General features: G+C 35.4%; 1 protein-coding gene across 7 annotated transcripts in view; it reads right to left on the bottom strand.

Annotated features, from left to right (window-relative positions):
* LOC123310994 (pleckstrin homology domain-containing family G member 5) overlaps positions 1-21,088 on the bottom strand; it is a 137,981-nt gene that overhangs the window by 22,350 nt on the left and 94,543 nt on the right. For all 7 annotated transcript variants that reach the window (XM_044894729.1, XM_044894728.1, XM_044894732.1 and 4 more), the window contains 3 exons: positions 11,692-11,840; positions 3,978-4,045; positions 3,720-3,866 (listed from right to left, as the gene is read on the bottom strand). In XM_044894729.1, coding sequence (XP_044750664.1) covers positions 3,720-3,866; positions 3,978-4,045; positions 11,692-11,840 — 364 coding nt within the window. The remainder of the gene's footprint in view (positions 1-3,719; positions 3,867-3,977; positions 4,046-11,691; positions 11,841-21,088) is intronic.

The following is a 21,088-nucleotide window of genomic DNA, read 5'->3' as shown; positions in this document are numbered from 1 at the left end:
ACGACCAATAACTCACTAGAAGTGTCAGTGTAAAGTTTGAGCTCAAAAAAGTAAACCAGAGTTAATAAATTAAAAGAATGAAGATGTCCACCGAAATTGTGAAAATCGAAAAATTGGAGTATCGAGCCATCATCAAGTAACTGTATTTAAAGGGTTGAGAGGTAAACAGATTTACGAAGATATGCTTAATACCCTTGGTGATCAATGTCCTCCGTATGCGACCGTGACTGCAAGCTTCAAAAGAGGTAAATTTTCCATTGAAGATGATGACCGATCGGGAAGGCCAGTTTCTGTGTCAGTCCACGAAAATATCGATGCAGTTCATGACATGATTATATCAGACCTCCGAAATGGCCTTAAACGGATATCTGGAGTACTGAATATTTAATACGAACGCGTCATATAGTTCACGTCAATTTGGACATGAGAAAAATTGCTGCAAAATGAATCCACAAATGTTTGAATGTTGACCAAAAGCGTGCAAAGGTAGAAGCATCGCGTTCGATCTGTGCTCGATTTGGAAACGATGTAGACTTCTTAAACCGAATTGTTACTATGGATGAGACTTGGGTATATTTCTACGATCCAGAAACAAAGCAACAATCGATGGAATGGCTACACTCTGGTTCACCAAGACCTTAGAAGTTTCGTGTCCAAAAATCTGCAGGAAAAGTTCTTGCTTCAGTTTTTTGGGATTGCCATGCAGTAATCATGATTGATTTTTTGAATGAGGGTAGAAGAATGACCGGAGATTATTATTCGACAATACTGACCGCTCTAGGGAAAAAATAAAAGAGAAAAGACGCGGAGATCTATCCAAAGGTGTTTTGTTTTTGCAGGACAACGCCTCTGCACACAAATCTCATGTTGACATGCAAAAAATTCGTGATTTAGGGTTTGAATAAGTAGAACACCCCCCTTATTCACCAGATTTGGCGTCATCCGACTATCATCTCTTTCCTCAACTAAAAAAAAGTTTGAAAGGTCGTAAATTTTCTTCCAACGCGAAGGTAATAAAAGCTGTGGATGTCTGGTTTGCAGAGCAAGAAGAAACATTTTATTAAAGGTATAGAGACGTTGCAGGTTCGCTGTAATGAATGTATCCAATTAAGAGGAGAATATGAAAAACGAACTTTTCCGATCACTACCTGTCATTTTCTCGAATACCGGAAAAGCTCCAAACGATCCACCGAAGATTTTTCGCCCAGAAACTTCCTAATCGTACCTCCCTTATAAACTTTGTAATGAAAAAATCGTGCCGATCAAAAGTCGGGGCTTAAAATTAAAAGTCTCCCCCGTCGACGCTGGAAGAGGTAATCAGATTCAAACTTGACGGAAACAATCCGGACAATTCCCGTGCGATTTTTTCGAGACGGGGCAAGGTGTAGGGCAACTCAATTAGGCGAGTCAATGCGCCCAGCCTGGCGCCGTTATAATTTGCACAGATTTCTAATGGCCTAGAAAGCGGTGCAGGAATTTTCTGCTTCGGAATAATCCTTTCCAAGCCTTTTTCCGAGAGTTACAAATAAAATTTGTTTTAATTATTCGTTTCCCGAATGCATCAAGTACTCGTGCATGAATTTATTAACACCACTCACCTAGTTTTGAATTTGAATACTTTATTTGATTATACCTCTTCCGTGGCGGACTTTGATAACAGGAGGTACAAGGAGCAAGCTAAATCTGGGAACTTTCATGTTGGATGTGCGATTTTTTACTAATATTAGGAAAAAGCGATTTTCTGATCACCAGGTAAAACTAGAACTAGAATAGCTGGAAATATGCGAAAGTGTTTGCGACCAGATCAAATATGAGTCACTTATGATATTCATTATGTGAATTGGAAATTATGCGAATAGGTATATGGATAAAAAAAAACAATGAAAAGAAAATAAAACATTTTCCTTGAATGAGGATACTGATTAATAAATGAAAATAAATATAAACAAAACGAAGAATAGGTAAAATTTGTGTTGAAATTGTGATTAATTGATTGATTCGATAAACGAAATCCAAATTTGCCGGCTGCAAATTATTTCCTGAGTGATTAGTGGTGGGTAAACTTACTATGAGCCCTCCCTATATGTACTTCAAAAGTCTTCCGAATCTTTCATATACCCACATCTCTCAGAAATTCACGAAGAACCTTATCGATGATGTCGAAATTTCTTTATTGAATTATGTTTAACTCTACGTTACTACAATACAATTACAATATCTGTCGAATTTTGTTATTCTATATGCTTGTTCCCGAATATTTCACTTGTACAAACCCTTGATCGAACATCATACTTGTTAGATATTAGTATTGAGTAAACTCAATAATTTGAGTAGCAGTTCCATTCGATTTATTTACTTTTATCCAAATGATTACCTGAAGCTCTTAGGAGATCCATGTTCTATGGGACCATCCCTTTTATGAGTACTCCTATTCTAAGAGGCCACCTATTTTATGAGGCCCCCCCTGTTCTATGGAAACCCATTATTTATAACGCCTCTTGGAAATGAAAACATTTCAGAACATTTCGAATTGAATTTGCCAATCAATATCAATAAGGAACAATTTATTTATCTAACGACATTCGAATTGCAACATGAGGCAAGCTAATCCCAAGAGAGTTAAGAATTTTATGACAGAACAGAGAAGAGCATTCAATAAAAATCTTAATGCAAAAAGACAAAAAAGACAAATAACAACCTCTAATGGTAGTCAATAGTCAAAAAAAATTTACATCTTCGATTATAATTTGACGAACCAATAGGTATATAAAAGAGTGAAATCAGAAATTTCTGTTGCTCAACATAACCATCTACTCTAACTGAAAATTGTTTCTTGTGTAGGTTTATAGAACGATTTCATTATCAGGTGATAATGAAATCAGAATAGAGAGATATACTTCCTTGACTCGCCAATCCATCAAGTCGAGAGCAAACCTCGAACTTGCAGCTTTCACCTGATCAGTTTCAACTCAATTCACATGGTCTGTAGAACTTCTAACCACAAAGCCAAATAACTAGTTAAAAGTTTAAACTAGCAACGTCGTAGTAGGTATACGGTGTTATCCCATTACAATTCTCATTACTCTTAATCCAGTTTTCGATTATTATGCAGCACAGAACATTATATAAAGTATTATTAAGCGTGATCACTTCCGAGAATATTTTTTTTTATATTTCATTCCTCTATTGTCCAAATAAGTTAGTTGGCTGGAGTGAATAATTGACAGGACCATAATAAGATGGAATCTACAAACTTCTCGAGTTCGGAACCAAATTTCAAGGAGTTTCTTTCAGTAATTCACAAAAAAAAACCTGTAAAACAGATGTTTTTATTCCTTTTTTGGAATATACTATTTTCCAAACGAGAATTTGAAAATTTCTTTGTGTAAAATTCTTCCTGTGAACGAATTGAAACTTCTCTTTATTCAAAAATCATTGTATCGGTGTAAAGTAGATGTTTGTGTTGAATGTTGAATTTTCCAACTTAGTGAAGGAATTGATAAATATGAAAAAAGTATGACGAATGGTCTCGTATTAGAAACCATGAAACAAAATAAGAATTTTTTTTCCAATTTTTTTTTATTTCTTCGTATTCCTTTTAGATTCTTAAAAAATCGGGAAATACGGAGTAAAGCGTTTATTAACACCGTTTACCCCAGGTATGGGAGGAAATTCCAATCGAAAAAGCTCTATACAAACATTTCCTTTTATCCACTCACCTTACTGTTAGCGAAGAAAGATGTGAACATTTGTTTGATCTGCTTCTTGCTCTGATCCCCCTCGTGCAGGCTGAGGGTCGAGCTGGCTACATGGTTAGGCTCGTCTGCACTTGAACTGAAAAAGCTCCCAGTCCGTGGCTTATAACTCTGAAAGCAACGATGATATTATCGATGGGATCTTCGGAATAGTGTTAGTGTGTCGAATGGGTTTTCGTCCCAAGGGAGTGCGTGGTTGATATCGAAGGACTCAAAGCTTACCTCGGATTTCTTCCTGAGCTGATTGCCGTATATTGATCCCGATAGACGTTTATTGCTTGCTTCCTTGGCTGAAACAAAAAACCAAAACTCAATTAAGCGTATATGACATAGAAGATTGTGTTGAGTTAAAGAAGTATTGATAGAAGAGAGTTTTATGCCCGGCTGATTCAAAAAGAATAAAATGCTGCATAATATAATTGAATCAAAGTGCGGTGATAATGAAACAAAAACCAATCTTTTTTTTTAGGGGGTGCTAAACATGATTTTAAAAAATTAACGCACATTATGGAAATCTCAAATTTATTCTACAACTGAAGGTGTTCTCAATGATAATTATTTTTATCAGAATTATGCATGCATATGTTATCCACTTTAAAGTGGACAGGGTAGACCACGTGTAACAACTGCCATTCAAGAACGTTACTTGAGAGTTTCTTCGTAGAGACAACGGTTTGCAACCGCTCGCCTCCTTCAAAGTCAGCTTGAGCAAACTCATGAGGTGCAAATTAGCACTCAGACAATAAGAAATCGCCTCAGAGAATATGATTTAAGGCCTCGTGTCGCGGCAAGAGGCCCAGCTCTTACCCCAGCCCATCGAAGGGAGCGTTTGGATTTTGCGAGAGAGCATATCCATTGGGAAGAGGCCGATTGGGAAAGAGTTCTCTTCACAGATGAGTCTAGATTCTGCCTCTACCATTGTGATCGACGTTCCCTTGTATACAGACGTCCACATGAAAGATATGCTCAGTGCAATTTCCTGAATACTACTGGTTTCGGGGGAGGATCGATTATGGTATGGGGTGGAATATCTTTGACTGCTCGCACAGACCTAGTGCTCGTTGATAATGGAGCTGTGAATGCTGATAAGTATATAAGGAACATTCTTGAAGAGCATGTAGTGCCATTTGCCCCATACATTGGTGAAAATTTCATTTTTATGGACGATAATGCCAGACCCCATCGTGCGCGCATCGTTCAGGAGTACCTTGAAAAGGTTGAAGTCTCTCGAATGGAATGGCCCGCAAGAAGTCCAGATCTCAATCCGATTGAGCAGGTTTGGGACAACCTCAAAAGAAGGCTGAGAAGTTCAGAAAATCATCCACCTACTCTTAATGACTTAGGAATCCAACTCGGAGAAATCTGGGAAGGATTAGATCAGAACATTTTAAGATCATTTTGAGTATGAACCGTCGTTGCCGAGCTGTAATTAACGCAAGGGGTGGAAATACCAAGTATTAAATCACTTATCAGCATTTCAGTATTTCGAAAATTGTTCATTTTTCTTCTTTCAAATAAGATTCGGTGAAATCCTGAATTTTTCTTCCATTTAATGTGTCTTGTTTCGTTCAAAACCTTCCCGAGAGAACATAAAAAATAAGTTATAAAGTCAATGTAGAGTTAACTTTCATTATAATTGAGATTTTCAGTGTAGGTACGATAAGACTCTATTATTGAATTGAAGATGAATTAAGACATTCCAACAGCATACTCAAAAACTCACAAATATATATGTGTCTCAAATTCACTCATTGAAAATGGTAAAAATGGAAGGACCTCTGTACAAATATGTGAGACCTTCGTGATGGAAATGATTTCAGCTTCAATATGAGACTGAAATATGGGAAAAATTTACTTCATTCATAGATTGTATTGTGTATCTCTTTGATCATCGGAAATAATATTCATTATTCAACTGACTATTTGGGCAGTCAATATTATTTTGAAAGCTATATTATAGTCCACGTTATGAAATCGATGAATGTTATCTTTACGGTTAACTTATAATGATCAACCAATGGAGATCAAAATATACCATATGCCGAAAAATTTTCATCCAATTTGAGGGGTCTTTTACTAAATTGTTATGCTGAAACTATGCGAACTTCTTTTGACCTAGGAAATTATGACCAAATGTTGCCATAATCGAATATTGGAATTCTCTAGTTATCCTGCCACCGTGTAATATGAAAATTTTCCTTCAATTCAAGTGATGGAAATCCGTCAGGGAGTGCCGTGAGGGAAAGGAAATTACACAATTCTGTAGAAAACGAAAGCTGAAACCGCATCATCTGCATAGAAATGTTGACAAGAGGAGTGACAAAATATCTCCAACTTCTGCAACATTAAATACTCATCTCATGCGTGTAGCTTTATTCCATATTCGCTTCGAAAATGTAATTTAGGAAGATATAAATGTTTGCTGTTCCGACATGCGGAAATGATTGTACAAGGAAGGATAACACCATGTTTTGACCTGAAAAAGGCGAATAATTAATATTATACGTCAAATGGAATGCATTTTCAAATGTTTCTCTCAAATTCCATAACTTATATTCATACGTGAGATAATATAATAATATATATTATATGTTTGGTTCAATAAACAGAACAATAATTTTTCATTCACTAGACATCTCTTTACTTTGCATTTCAGATATTCATATCAACATTTAGAGTACCTATGTAGAAATGCTTTATACCTTCATTTTCCTCAGGAAACATTGGTTTCGATTACATCGAACATCGTTATAAGAAATATCGGGGATGTTTATCGATTTCGATAAATATGTGTATTACTGAAGTTAGCCGTCCCTATGACTATTATGTGCACTTTATAAACATAAAACTGGGGTGAGCAGGAGAAGGCAAATAGTGGAAGTGGAGAATCTATTTCAAAACGACATTGATGGATGAGTCCGATTCAAATGCATTCATGTTGGAGATTAGGTATAAGATAGGGAGTTGAAAATTTTAGAAGCTTTTACATCCCATCAAGTCTGATTTGAAAGTTAGATAGAAAGTTCATGAGAACGCTTTTTTCACGAACGGAAAGTTATTCCTTTTTTAGTCACTGCAAAAAAGCACGAACAGTGTTTGACAAAAACTCCCGTAACTCATAAAGAAACTATTTAGAGCTTATTAATAATACGCAGAACTTCCTCAGTTGGATTCAAAAAAACTTTAGGGTTTGCTTAAACGTTCACGAAGTTTTGATTTGAATAATTATTCTGAATTAAAAATTGAAACAGAAATTATTGGTCTGAGAAGGTATTCAAATTTTAAGCCAACACTGAATTCGAATTGAGTTATTACATCATCTTAAATTTTTTAGTCCATTGAGGAAATCAGAAATTACAAAACTTGACCTCAGATACTGAAATTTGAAGTGATGCAGATATACGAAAAAGTGAAGGTTTGGATCATTTCTCATTGGTACCTATTTGTTTTCATAATCTATATATAGTCCATTCAAGAATGATTGACATCTCGGGAAGCTATGGAAAATCAAATTTAAGTTGGCAATAGCCCATAAGTTCAGATTTTGTGTTGCGGAATTCAGGTTGGTATTGTGAATGAACAGTGATCTATAGACCTATTATATGTGAATCTATGCACTGACCGAAGTTAATTTGAATTTTGTACAGCTGTTTATATTCTTAATTTATTCCAACAAATTGGAAACATAATTATATCAATTTTGATTGCTGATTAATATGCTCTGAATGTGAATATTTCTCCTTTTCAAATACTTTTCTAGGTTATATTCTGTGATTGAAATTACAGAAATTATTGAGGATCTTTTGTGACCAGATTTAAGCTGCGTCTAGACTTTCAAGTCCTACTGGGATGTCAATCATTCTTGAATGAACTATACCTATATTTTGTTCTGGACTTAAGAAAGCTTAGTTTTCTCTATATTCCTTTAGCGGAAGCAAGTATTCAGAAGTTCAAAACTCAACTGCAGCCAGTCACTCCCGAAATAATTGAAATTCGGCGGTGCATTACGTAAAACAACTCTGTAAATAGATAGCCGAATCAAAGAGGGCCGAATATTGATTCCGGAAACGGATTTTTGTCTTCCACGCGAATGGCGGCCTTGAACGATCGTCCTGTCGATATTGCAAGTCACAGTGTTTGCCGAAGCTGAACCGTTTGCGGCTTGTACACCTAGGGAACTTGAAAAATCGACTCCCCCATTCGAGCTAACGAAAATTCGGCGCCAGGGTGGAAGATTCGGGGGTGAACTAACCCCTGAAAGATTGAATGAAAGGAGTTGCGTCCAGAAGACATTTTTTATAGTCGCTTCTCACATCAGTCTTGGAAATTATTATACTAAATTCATATAATTCAGTTTCAACCTACACATCACATTTGCAACCTTTTTCAGAACCCTAACACCGGGTTTCATGAAGCTTGATCGGGGAATCAACGCTTGATTGACGAATAGACGTCAATTTGTTTTCAACCGATAATTCAGTCATGATCATTCAGGATATCATTATCACATCAAATTATGATGTTCATACGTCCATTCAATCATTACCAATTATTACTTCTTGAATATATTAGGAAATGGAAAGGGTTCAGTGATTTCGTTTTAGATATCGAGTGACTGTCAAATCGTTGATCAAACCATCAAAGTTTTATGGAACCGGCTGTTAGTCTCGTTTGAAAAATTGTTTGTAAGATCATGAGAGCCAACTACCCTTGATTCCGGAGCATTACCTTCATCTGAGATTGAATCGAAATGAATAAAAACGTATCTTGTTACAGCATCGATAGAAATGAAATGAACTTTCACTGGATTGTTTTTCTATTTAGTGAATTCAATTAGAATCGACTTATTTCGAACCGAACTAGATTAAAGCAACGCAACAGAAGGAACGTTCTCGGTAATCGAATTAGAAAACAATTAACACGCCCCGCAGTTTCCCAAGAACCCTCAGTTTATTCGAGAAAAGTGAAAACGCGGCTTGGAAGATCAAGGGGGCGTTCTCATTATCTTTCGTTCAAAGGGGAGGAACGCGATTGGGCTGATTATAATACGATGTGGTTCAGTTATATTTCCCTGTAATGGTGATAGGAACGTAGTTTATCTAGCATTTAGAGGAAATTCTCGGTTATAATTCAGTAGGATAGTACATCAAATGAATATTTCCTTGAAATAATCTGAAAGGAAATAAGAAATAACAATGAAAGATTTGAGAGTACTACAAGAAAAGCTTCATTCTCTTTTCTCCATATTATTTCAAACAGGGAGCAACTAATTGTATGGATGTTTAGTTGAAAGTTTAGTTTAGAGCATGAGCGAATTTAAATATTTAAACTCTGATTTGTATAGTCGTCACGATAGGAATCACTGAAATAAGTGTGCGTGAAATAAGTAGGTGCAAACGGGGTAAGTTAATTTGTGGTTACTTAATACTAAATACTATAGTTTTTTTTGGGCTATGAAGTTCCATTGTACAGGAATCGGAATTCACACAAAACTGTTAATTTCATAGATTAATCACGATATAATAGTGCCATCAGTTTCAAGAGTTCCCTGAATGAACGTTTCGTCGACAGAACCGTGTGATTTTTATGGATATAACTTTTTCTCTGATATTCATTAACATCATACTCTATTTCCGAAATTTTTGTCAGCCTTAAGTATGTGTCAATTTCATTATCGGATAACCACCTGTAGAGCTGCCTAAGCGAGAATTCCACAAATGATCAGATGTGTAGGTTATTAGGTTGAGCATAATACCGGCGCATTCGCCATTTTGTTACTTTGATACTAGCAACCACACAAGAATTTCCATAACTAAAAAATTTGTAATCTGATTACATGGAAGAGATCGTTTATAGTCCCTGATTATTCATAAAAGTTACTCGAAAATATACAGCTTTTTTCGAATTATAGCGTGCATATAGATTGAGATTCTAGGGTGTTGGATGTTGATAGATAGTGTTTTCGTTTGCAATTTCCCTACTGAGGTTGGTTGCTTTTTCTTTGTGAACATTCATTTTATTTTATTTTGAAGAATCTCGCTTTGAAACATAGAGAACAAGCCATGAAATAATTTTAAACATACAGACTTGAAAAGGCAAGCTGCTCTGAAAGTGTTACTACGACACAAGCATATTTCTTTGGCATTGAGTGCAAATGTTGAAGAACATTTTGAAACCTATTTTCGAACTTCAGCAAAATTTTAGGTGGCCTAGGTTTTTTGCCGATGAGTGTAGTACCAATAATACTTGTTAGTCCGATTGAAGTGATCAGGGTCTGTAGTTATATTTTATAATTAGCGTGAATTGTATGTATTTTTCATCAACTGTGTAGGCAAAAATCTTTTTGTTTAATTTGCCTATATCACGAAAAAATTGTTAAATCATTAAGGGGAAGTAATACCTCAAAAAGCTCCATTCACAAGCGGCATTCCCTATAATTTACGCTTTCAATTTTGTACGGAGAGCCTTGATTTTTTTAAAATTGAAGTTAAAAGGACGTCTTGATGCCACCGCGTCTCTTTTTTTTCAATTTAGTTGGTTTTTTATGCGAAAAAGATGAACTTGTTTTCACAATCATTTTTCGACGGTTTTTCATTATATTTCGATAAAAATAGCGACGGGGTGACATCGGCGATTCAATTCTTTATATATTGCAAAAAGTTTCATACGCTGAAATTCAGGAATAACGGAAAATTATTCAATATTCCTAATATTACCTCTCATGTGGTAATTTCTATTTTGCAACTGTATCAGTTCGTAAGTCAGGCTATTGCTCAAAAATGTGGCACATTTCCGTATTTGGGATAGCATTCGTAAACCAACCATTGTCGATCGTCTGGATACCGTATATACTACCGGTAGATTCGGGTGACTTGGGACATTCTTGTAACTTGGGACATTTATCCCCTTACAGATTTCTTTGTTTCTCACCATTTATGAGTGAAGGGACAAACTTATAGAATTGTGTAGCGCCCATTCTGTTAGTTTAACAATTAATTCCTGTTGTGTTTGCCGTGACCAGAGCGTTTGAATTGACAGGAAAAATTAACGAATTCAAGAGAGTAAAAGCACGTGTTTCAATGGGCCTCATACTTTCTAGCGTCCTGTACATGTGTTTGACTTTGTGCATGTGTAAAAATGTTTCTGGATACGTGGGATATTGGGATATATTAGATAGGTCATGAAATAAGGTTGTTTACAAATCAAACGGCAACACGGATCTCATTCATTTATTTTGTTGTTTCATAGGGTGACTTGGGACAATGCCGAATAGATACAAGTGGAGCATTGCCAGCAGGAAATATGCCGATTTTTCGCAGGATATTATCATTTACGTTATTTCCACAAAGAAATCACCAAAGAATGAAAGAAATCAAAGTTCCCTTGTTTTGATTAGTTTGTTACATTTGAGTTGCAATATATTAACTTTCGCTGTAATAGGGGTTTATCATTTAAACTCCTTACCGAATTTCAACTATATAATCACAAATTCTAATTTTTCAAAACTATACACTGCCCCAAGTCACCTATTTCATTTGAGAGTTGAGAAATCAATGGATTTTAACTTGTGTCTCAAGACTCCCAACGCGGTGGGTGACTTGGGACAAGTATATTTTATTTTTTTTTTTCAATTTATATCTAAATTCTGAAGCATGGTATATATCCTAATCAATAGTCTGAGTCATTCAGCATATTTGAACCTCTTTCTCACATGAAAATAGGCCACCGTTTTTGAAATATGACAAGTTGAATTTCAAAATCGTCACCCGAATCTACGATACTTCCCTTTAATGAAAAAAAGTTAAGTATTCGACAGAAATAGGATCTGGGCCGATCGAAGTCCTATTTTTTCCGGACCGTTGATCTATCGTTAGAGATAGGCTGAAAATTCAGCAGACGAGTTTCACCCACACAACAGGATCAGATGATTACTCACCGGTAATTCGAATGTGTCGTCCGACCAACGCGGCCGTGTCCTGGGAGAACGATAAAAACGTCTCCGCGTTGTTTTCCTTATCCTGGAGGCGGGCGTCGCAGGTGGAGAGGTCGATATTCTGGAGTTCGCATGTTTTTGCGAGTGAATCGCTGCAAATGAAGGATAGCGAATTAAATTGGATTTCGGATTAGAATCAATGGAACTAGATTGATGCGGAAAAGATGCAAGAAATTAATTGCGCTCTGGAATTGGAAAAAGCATTTTTATTTCATCGAATCTATGTTGAGCTTCGAAGTACGAATTGGATAAGTCTGTTTTATTGTATACTTCGTAATACATTAGTGAAGTAGCAAAAAAAAATTAATATCTATACTCCATTAACTTTTATTTCAGGACTAGGTTGGCCATGGAAATTTGACACATTTCACTCTGTATAGTACGAAAAAAGTGGGATTATAACGCTCGTCAAAACATTTTTCGGTTTCAAATCAGCGCTATGTTGTCCGTTCTACGTAAAAGTCTCAGCAATTACGTATTTTATCACTTCGGAAAATATTAAGTCGAAAATATATGACGAACATAATTATTGACGTTTATTCAAACTGATTGAAGGCATACCAAATCTAGTTATTTGCATAGAAAATACAAGAGATCAGTTTTAAAATATAATTGTTTTTGCTATGGAAGATAATTGAATTATTGACATATGTAGTATAATAGCTTGAGGAGAGTTTGTTGGTTATCTTCTTTGGCTAAAGGTTGAATACCTCACATCAGTTGTAGATTTCAAAAAATCAACCCGAAGATGAAATGCATATGATGCAATGGTTGGGAATGGGTATCTCTATAAGGAATTAATGATAATTACAAGAACGTTAAATTCTTCAACAAAAATCATCTTGCATCAATGCAAGTCAAAAGAATTAAAGGAAGTTTGAAGGCAAGAGGCTCATATTCATGGCTGTTTATTTTTAATACTTTGATATAATAATTATATATTTATTGCTCCCTTAAGACATTTCCAATGTATAGGACAAGTGAATGAAAAATAGAAAAATTAATTTTCTGGAACTTATTCTACGATTAGATTCATCGAAAATCCTGTATGTAGTAACTTTTCGCATTCGTTCACCCTTAAATAAAATTCTCAAATGCCACCACTTTTTTGGGCCTCCCAATAGAAGGAAATTCTTTGTCATCCACTTCATTCACAATCTTACTGGTTGTGGAAGCATTCAGCTAAAATATAAGTCGTTCAGATCCAGATGAAAAATTAGGTAGGTATATAAATTCACTTCTATTGAATATGTCTGATATATTATATTGTAGATATTAGAATATCAGGGTTATCTGAGTAGACTTGAAATCCTTTCTTCTCTCATTTTCAATCACTCTCGGCATTTTTGTAATATTAATTGATTTTAGTTGTTATGACATTAACGACATTTCATGAGTGCCAACCTGATTTCGTTCTAGTTACAAAAACTTGAGAAATTTATTTCAAGGCCAACCGAGTGCTAAATAGAAGTGAATGGAGTATACGGTATTTACTATTATGAAGAAACCTCCCCCAATAGGTCAGTTTTTATTTTGAAATACGCAACATTTCATGTCCGATTGAAGAATTTGTCGTAGTCGAGTTTTTTGAATGGCAACTCTATCTTTTTGTGCACATCAGAGTCCATCAATTGATTTTCACTTTGTCCTCAAGTTAATCGTCTTCAACTGAAGTTTTCTTCACTGAAGTAAATGAAGTGATGACTGAAAGTCATCGTTCGTCTGAGAGAGATAGCTGCTGAAATTTCTCTGTTTCACGAATCAATTCGTAACATTCAAAACGTTTATTTGGCATGAAACTCGCTCGACAGGTGCTTAAATACCAGAATTTTATGTGGAAATCAATCGTGTAAAGGTCGTTGAAGACATATTGAAACGAATCTATTCCAACACATTCATTGCGACTGGTGAAGAGACAGGAGACAAGGGTTTATGAGTTAGACACGCAAACCTGTCAACAAACTCTGAATTGGCGGCTTTCAATCGAGCCCAAACCGAATACCTAAGCATATCGAAGACCCTCGAACTTGACGGTGATGTCGATGGTTTTTTCAATTATAGAAGTTTTGTGCATAAGGAATTCTAGTCAGAAGGTTACAAAGTAAACTAAAAATATCACCTTCGCAATTCACATATCTTTTTGATTCCTACAAAAAAACTCATATTTTCTTTTATAGCAAAATGGCTTTAGCAACCTTCACCCTACTTTAGCGTCTTTTATTCGACTTTAGCTTCAGTCAACATTGATAATGTATTATGGTTTGGGATATTGATTCATTTTCATTAGTTAAATAAACTAAGTAATGCACTTATGCTAAATTACCATGTTTTTTCTCTTAGTCAAATCATTGATCTCAATAGAAAAATTGACAGTTTTGCGCAATTCTTAAGAATATTGACTACTAGATTACCTAAAGTCAGGTTCTATTGAATGTTGCAACACAATATTGACTATTAACACTGAAATAGTAAAAAAGCGCTGACGGAGCCTTGACCAGCCTTTTCACAAACAGAGTGACACAAGAATACAGAAAAATTCTTGAAGAGACATAAGATCGAAACTTTCAAGTTCTCGTTGATAAAACTGAAAGTGCGAGAGATATTTTTTTGAAATTTTCGATATGTTGATAGTCTTCCTTTTTCTGAAAAAAAAATAAGGTCCTTCGTCTACTATTTTCATTGTATACGTCTACCATAATTTTACAAAAATGCTTGAAAATGAGTTTTCTATGTTTGTTGTTTCTATGAGGTTTTTAGCTACATCTTTGCATCTTGGGGGAAGTGAGGGTGGTTTTAATGGGAAGGTACCCATAAAAATCAGCTCTGAAGTAAATAGGGGTTGGATGACCTTAGTTTTTTCATTAAAATAATGAAGGACTATTAATTACAAAGGGTGTGAGTAAACAAATGTTGAAAATAACAACTCCTTATGATTTTTTTCAAAAATTGTTTTCGAGGGATACATTTTCGAAAAATAAAATTCTCCTATGGCTTCCTATTCAATTCTGGAGAAATAAAGTCTCTTGCAAAATTTCGATACACTCGATACTTTTCTCGGAATAAATAAAAACTTACAAGCAGTAAGCTGTTCATTCCATTTCATCGCATAAGTGTTCCTTATACCTTCGCATTTGTTTACAGTCACCCTGTATTTCGTGAATTTCAACAAATTTCCTTTTGCCCTTTCAATTTTAATCAACGGAAATTAGGAAAAGTTTTTTTTTTTTAAATCCATATGAGCGCATATGGGATCCCAGGTCTCACAAAATATTGATTTCATCTCCTGTATTTTTGCGCCATCTCAAGTAAATCCGTTGTATAATTCCCAAATTCCTTCATTATAATGCAGAAACGAATTCTTTTTCACGAAAATCAACCTTCAAGTAAAATTCATTATTATATTTCAGAAATCCTGAAAATCTCTTTCGTTTTGCACGTGATTCAATATCGCTCAGGTGAAGAAAAGTAAATCCAAATAAAATCATTTCCTCTCATTGGACTCCCCACGAAATATCTCAATTTCCGTTGAGTTTACCGGAATAAACGAAAGAAACAAAAAGATTAGCGTGTTACCGCGGCTGGTTTTCCCCGCATCCAGGCGAGTTCCAGATTCGCAAGTTTTCCAATTGAACGATTCCCGAAGTCACAGGTGCTCTCGGACATTTTATTAAAAGAGGCAGGAAGCTTTCAGCGAATAATAGCTCGCTTTGTGGGAGATAATAAAAAGGGACTCTTTTTTTATACCCAAAGTTGTGGGCATAATAATAAGATGAAAGAACTTTAACGCGGTCGAATCTACGTGGTTGAAAAATTCGAAGAAGAGTTATGAGAAGAAAGCAGAATGCGTTTTTTTTTTCGTACTACGACCTTAAACTTTTCTCTTCAAATTTTGTTGACAGATCTACAGTGACTAGATTTGGAGGCCCATGAAGACAGATACAGAAATAGATAAGCACCTTATATTTAGTGCTCTGGAATTGAATTCGACTTATATCGACTAGAAGATGTGAATACTACCATTCTTACAGAAATTTATAGATTACTAAGTCCACGTTTGCGAAAGCAAAATCTGTTTTGAGAATTTTTCTGGCTATGCCCGAATGTAATGCTAGTGGTGAACAATCTTTTTCGGTACCTACTAAAAAGATATGAAAGTTATTTAAGGAATAGTTTAGCCTAAGAAAATTTAAATGCCTTGTAATTCTGTTCATTGAAATGAAAAAAAATTTATCATGATTCTGTTATAGAAAAATTTGCAACAGCCAAAGTGATGGGAGTTTCTATATGGATAGATTCCATTCATTATGAATAACACGCCGATTTTTGAGATTACATTTTAATACGCAGGTAGGTATTTAGGTTCTCTTCACAAACCTTTTAGGGCTTTCACTCCCAATCTCTGAAACAAAATCAATTCACATTTTTCTGATGACAATCAGTAGTTTCTTCAAAGATTGCATATAATTTATTTCAAAATTATCGTAATTATGTAATAAATCTGAATACCATAAATGATTTTACCTTACGAAAAATGCGAAATATTTCACCGAAACAATTCGAACTTGAATTCAAGAAAAAAAGACAACAGGGTGTCCCAAATTGCTTGATTTTGGCTGTTTCTGGTAAGTATTTCCAGACTAGATAGGTGAAAGGTGCCCTGGGTGGATTTTCGTGAGAAGTTCATTAGTGGAAACCGTTTCACGATATCTTCATTTGTCTTGAAGATATAACCAAATTTTTATATTTTGTCGATTTCGAAAACGTGCTATAACTTCTTTATTTTCGAAATTATCTGAAAAAAATTGAAACTTTCTTACAGGCAATTTTTCATTGGGAATACAACACTTTATTCAACTTTTTTTCATCTCCGTACAAGGGTGGACAAGAAATAACTTCTTTATCTCCATCTCTAAGAATTCGAACTTTCCGTTGATAGAATTTAATTTGTTTGCTGAAACATTCATAACTTCAATAAAATCCTGTAATTCATGCTATACTCAATTTGAGAAAATATCGAGCAGAATTTCTATAACCAAATTTCAATATAACTCATAAAAAGATCTCAAACTGAGTACCATAATCCTGTGAATAAATTCGACATTTTTCATAGAATTCACTGTATTCAACAGGATAACGCAAGAAATATCTCTGAAGGCGTTCTCGACTCTCTGCTTTAAATCAACCCTATTTATGACAGCAAATTTCATTCTCAACATACCCTCATACGAAAAAATCCAAACGATTGAGGATGGTGATCTTGCTGGCCAGGCAATAGGACCATAGATTTCCATCCACTTTGCCCATATCTACGGCAATGCTTCTTTTTGAAAATAATCTAGGGCAACAGCTAATGATTATTATTTCACTTTTATGCTGATTATGCCTTGGAAATGTCTATATATTATTGAAAAACTAATTTTTTTGTATGATATGGGTTCAAAAAAAAGATACATTTGTATCTGAAACAGCGAAGTTGTTTTTCCACCCTTAGATTCCTTAGATTGAAAAAAAAATTATTGCAGTGTCGTATTCCCAGTGAAAAATTGCCGTTAGACAGTTTATATCGTTTTTAGATATTTTCGAAATCGACAAATGATCAAAATGAAGATATCGTGAAACAGTTTCCACTAATGGACTTTTCACGAAAATCGAACCCAGGATCAACATTTTGACCTAACTAGTCTAGAGGAAGACCCAAAATCAAGCAATTTGGGATACCCTGTGCTCAAGTGATATTGTTGGTCCAAACTTTAGGCTCATTTAAATTGATTCATTCAAAATGGACTATCACGCAGCAAAAGTTGAAAGGAACTAAGCCAGTTAATTAGTCAGACCCTGCCTCACAGATAACTCGAATAAAAACTATTATCAGTGACATCCTCGGAAAATCCGACGAAACTCCAGAAGTTTTAATGAAACGAAAGGAAACCAGAATGCAACTTCAATTCGTAAAACCCGAGTCTTTCCGAGAAGGGAACCCAAACGTTGAATATTGAAGGAAAATCCGTCCGGATCTGCTGTAAACACCCCCCTCTAATACAGTTTTAATGAAAACCTTCGGCTAATATCGAATCATCCGATGACTTCATATTTCCGGACAGCGCGGCATAAAATAAATCCTACCCCATATTACGTCGACGTAAAGGAACCCAGTAATGACCTTATATTCGCACTGCTCTTTGCAATAGCCTCACAACTTCGTTGACGGGAAATGTGTAACGTTGACCTTAATGACTCCATCAAACGTTTACGGGGGATTACGACAGCTAGGGGTGATAACCCAATCAATCAGCCCCCGTTTCACAGAAATTTTAACCAAATTTTGAATGTTTTATATACAGTATTTACACACAGATATCTGATATCGTTGAAAATCGAGAAAAAACAGAAGATTTGGGCGTTTCTTAACATCACAATCAGGGTGGTCATCTACCCATGTACTGAATTTCACAACGCTACTTAAGTCAAAGAAGAAAATAATTCCAATACTTCCAAAAATAAAATTCTATTAATGGAATTGAATCGATTTTTATTCGAATAAAAAAATCAGATGCTTATATCTAATTCCGAAATTATCGACTGGATTCTGACCATTAACGATCTCAACTACTAAAAAATTCGTAACAACCAGAATTGATTTTGATCACGAATTCTTCATTAGTGAATGATCAATCATTTTGGATTATTTTCGGCAGAAATTTTCGACAAAATATTCTTGTTTAGAAACAATACAATGAAGTTTTACTTATACGATTCACAAAAAACATCGCAGATTGTGTTCATAAGAAAAATAGAAAAATAATAATTGCTTCAGTAAAATTACATGAAAAGTTATTTCATGGAAACATGTTTCGGTGGTATACGAGGATATATTGAAAAATTCTTAGCCTACTATAGAACCAAACAAAATTTCAATGTCAAAATATTTAATTACTACACATATTCTCCTCTTAATTGAATACGTTATTTATTACAGCGAACCTGCAACGTCACTAGACCTTTAAAAAAAAAATTTTCTTCTTGCTCTGCAAACCAGACCTCCAGAGCTTTTATTACCTCCTTGTTGAAAGAAAATTTACGACCTTTTAACATTTTTTTCATTTGAGGAAAGATATGATAGTTGGATGAAGGCAAATCTGATGAATAAGGGGAGTGTTCTAGTAATTCAAACCCTAAATCATGACAACATGAGACTTGTGTGCAAGGGCGTTGTCCTGCAAAAACAAAACACCTGGATGGCTTTCCGCGTCTTTTCTCTTCAATGTTTTCCAGAAGAGTGGTCAGTAATGTCGAATGGTAATCTCCGGTTATTGATCTAGCCTCATCAAAAAAATCAATCATTCTTACCCCATAGCAATCCCAAAAAATAGAAGCAAGAACTTTTCCAGCAGATTTTTGGACCCGGAATTTCTAAGGTCTTGGAGAACCAGAGTGTCGCTATACCATCGATTGTTGCTTTGTTTCTGGATCGTAGAAATGTACCCAAGTCTCATCCACAGTAACAATTCGGTTTAAGAAGTCTACATCGTTTTCAAATCGAGCACAGATCGAACGCGATGCTTCTACCCTTGCACGCTTTTGGTCAACATTCAAACATTTGGGGATCCATTTTGCAGCAATTTTTCTCATGTTCAAATTGTCGTGAACTATATGATGAACGCGTTCGTATGAAATATCCAGTGCCTCAGATATCCGTTTTAGCCCAATTCGACGGTCTGATAAAATCATGTCATGAACTGCATCGATATCTTCGGGGATTGACACAGAAACTGGCCTTCACGATCGGTCATCACCTTCAATGGAAAATTTACCTGTTTTGAAGCTTGCAGTACAATTTTTCTCGGTCGCATACGAAGGACATTGATCACCAAGGATATTTATTGAGCATATCTTCGTAAATCTGCTCACCTCTTAACCCTTTTAAATACAGGTACTTGATGATGGCTCGATACTCCAATTTTTCGATTTTCACAATCTTCTTTCTTTTAATTTATTGCGTAACTCTGGTTTCCTTTTTTGACCTCAAACTTCACACTGACACTTCTAATGAGTTCGTTGCTATGGTAACGCAATATTTTTTTTATGCATGGAACTGGTCTAGGCTAACTAGATATCAATACATCCTCGTATGCAAAAGTTTCATAAAATTGGGAAATTTTTAAGATAGGATACAGTCCACAAAGTAAATAGCTGACCAATGCTTTGCAGAGCATTTTAGGCTAATCACAATGCGAACTGTTCATCGCTGAACTCGGAATTTGAATGGAATAACGAAATCCTCAAATTTTTGTGGAAAAGCAAGTGCTTCCGCTTATGGATATAGGACACCTTTGTTGTTCTTCAAGAGACAACATGATGGTCGTGTTCTTCCTTAATTCAAACGATGTTGAACTCACTTTTCCAACAATTCCTGAGCAGTTGTAGGATTGGAGTTCCCAGATATAGGTCTTCGTATATTTCAATTTGCTCTCCGAGCAAGCAGCCCAACAGTAAAAACCAAACAACATGTAATTAAATTCTGAAGATTGTCGCAATAGTTTCTCTGTCGCTGACTGCCATCCCATAAACGGCATGCAAATGAGGACATTCACGGCATCAATTGTGTATCTTTGTCGTCGCAATCTACAACGTTGCGTCTTGGTACATGAAATTCAGATTAGCCCAGATTAGGAACGAAGTAGGTTCTGAGTGCCGAAACGCGTTGTGTTCGAAATTTACGCAAAGTAAATATTCGCAATATCATACGCGTTAGAATAAAATGGGCTTTGGAGCTGCAGCAGAATTGAACTTGAGGTTAGGTGATACCTACGCCTGCGAAAGCACACACCTCAACGAGTGTTTACATAGCAATTCATACTCGCTGATTGGGGAATCCATTTGCGATGGGAATCAGCGATGTGAGTATTACCCAATATCGAGGAGATATTTCGGTACTTAGGGTGAAATAAATTTATTCTCAATCCGGAATCCAATTCTATTCGATGAATATTCATTTATGGACATTCGAGCGTTGGAATAAATCATTTACGTCTTGTTGAAGAGACTAAATGTTGCAAAAGAAAAGATGAACTAGTGGAGACCCAACATGTTACCCATATATTACTGTAATCTGTTATGCTACTTATGTAATTTGTCGTAGGGGTGCTAACGACATAAAGGAGGAATCCACAAGAGGGTGGGCGTGTCCTCTTGATTTTTCACGAAATTTTTGCAATATTCGTTTCATATTTTCGTTATTGGAATACATCCTACTTCACTATATGAGTATCTATTGTAATGAAATAACACAATTTCACGGGTTGATGTGGTCATTCATATTATTATTGCTCTCACAATATTT

The sequence above is a fragment of the Coccinella septempunctata genome, chromosome 4 (genome assembly GCF_907165205.1).
Source record: "Coccinella septempunctata chromosome 4, icCocSept1.1, whole genome shotgun sequence".
NCBI lineage: Eukaryota > Metazoa > Arthropoda > Insecta > Coleoptera > Coccinellidae > Coccinella > Coccinella septempunctata.
This window is presented reverse-complemented; position numbering and strand designations above follow the sequence as displayed.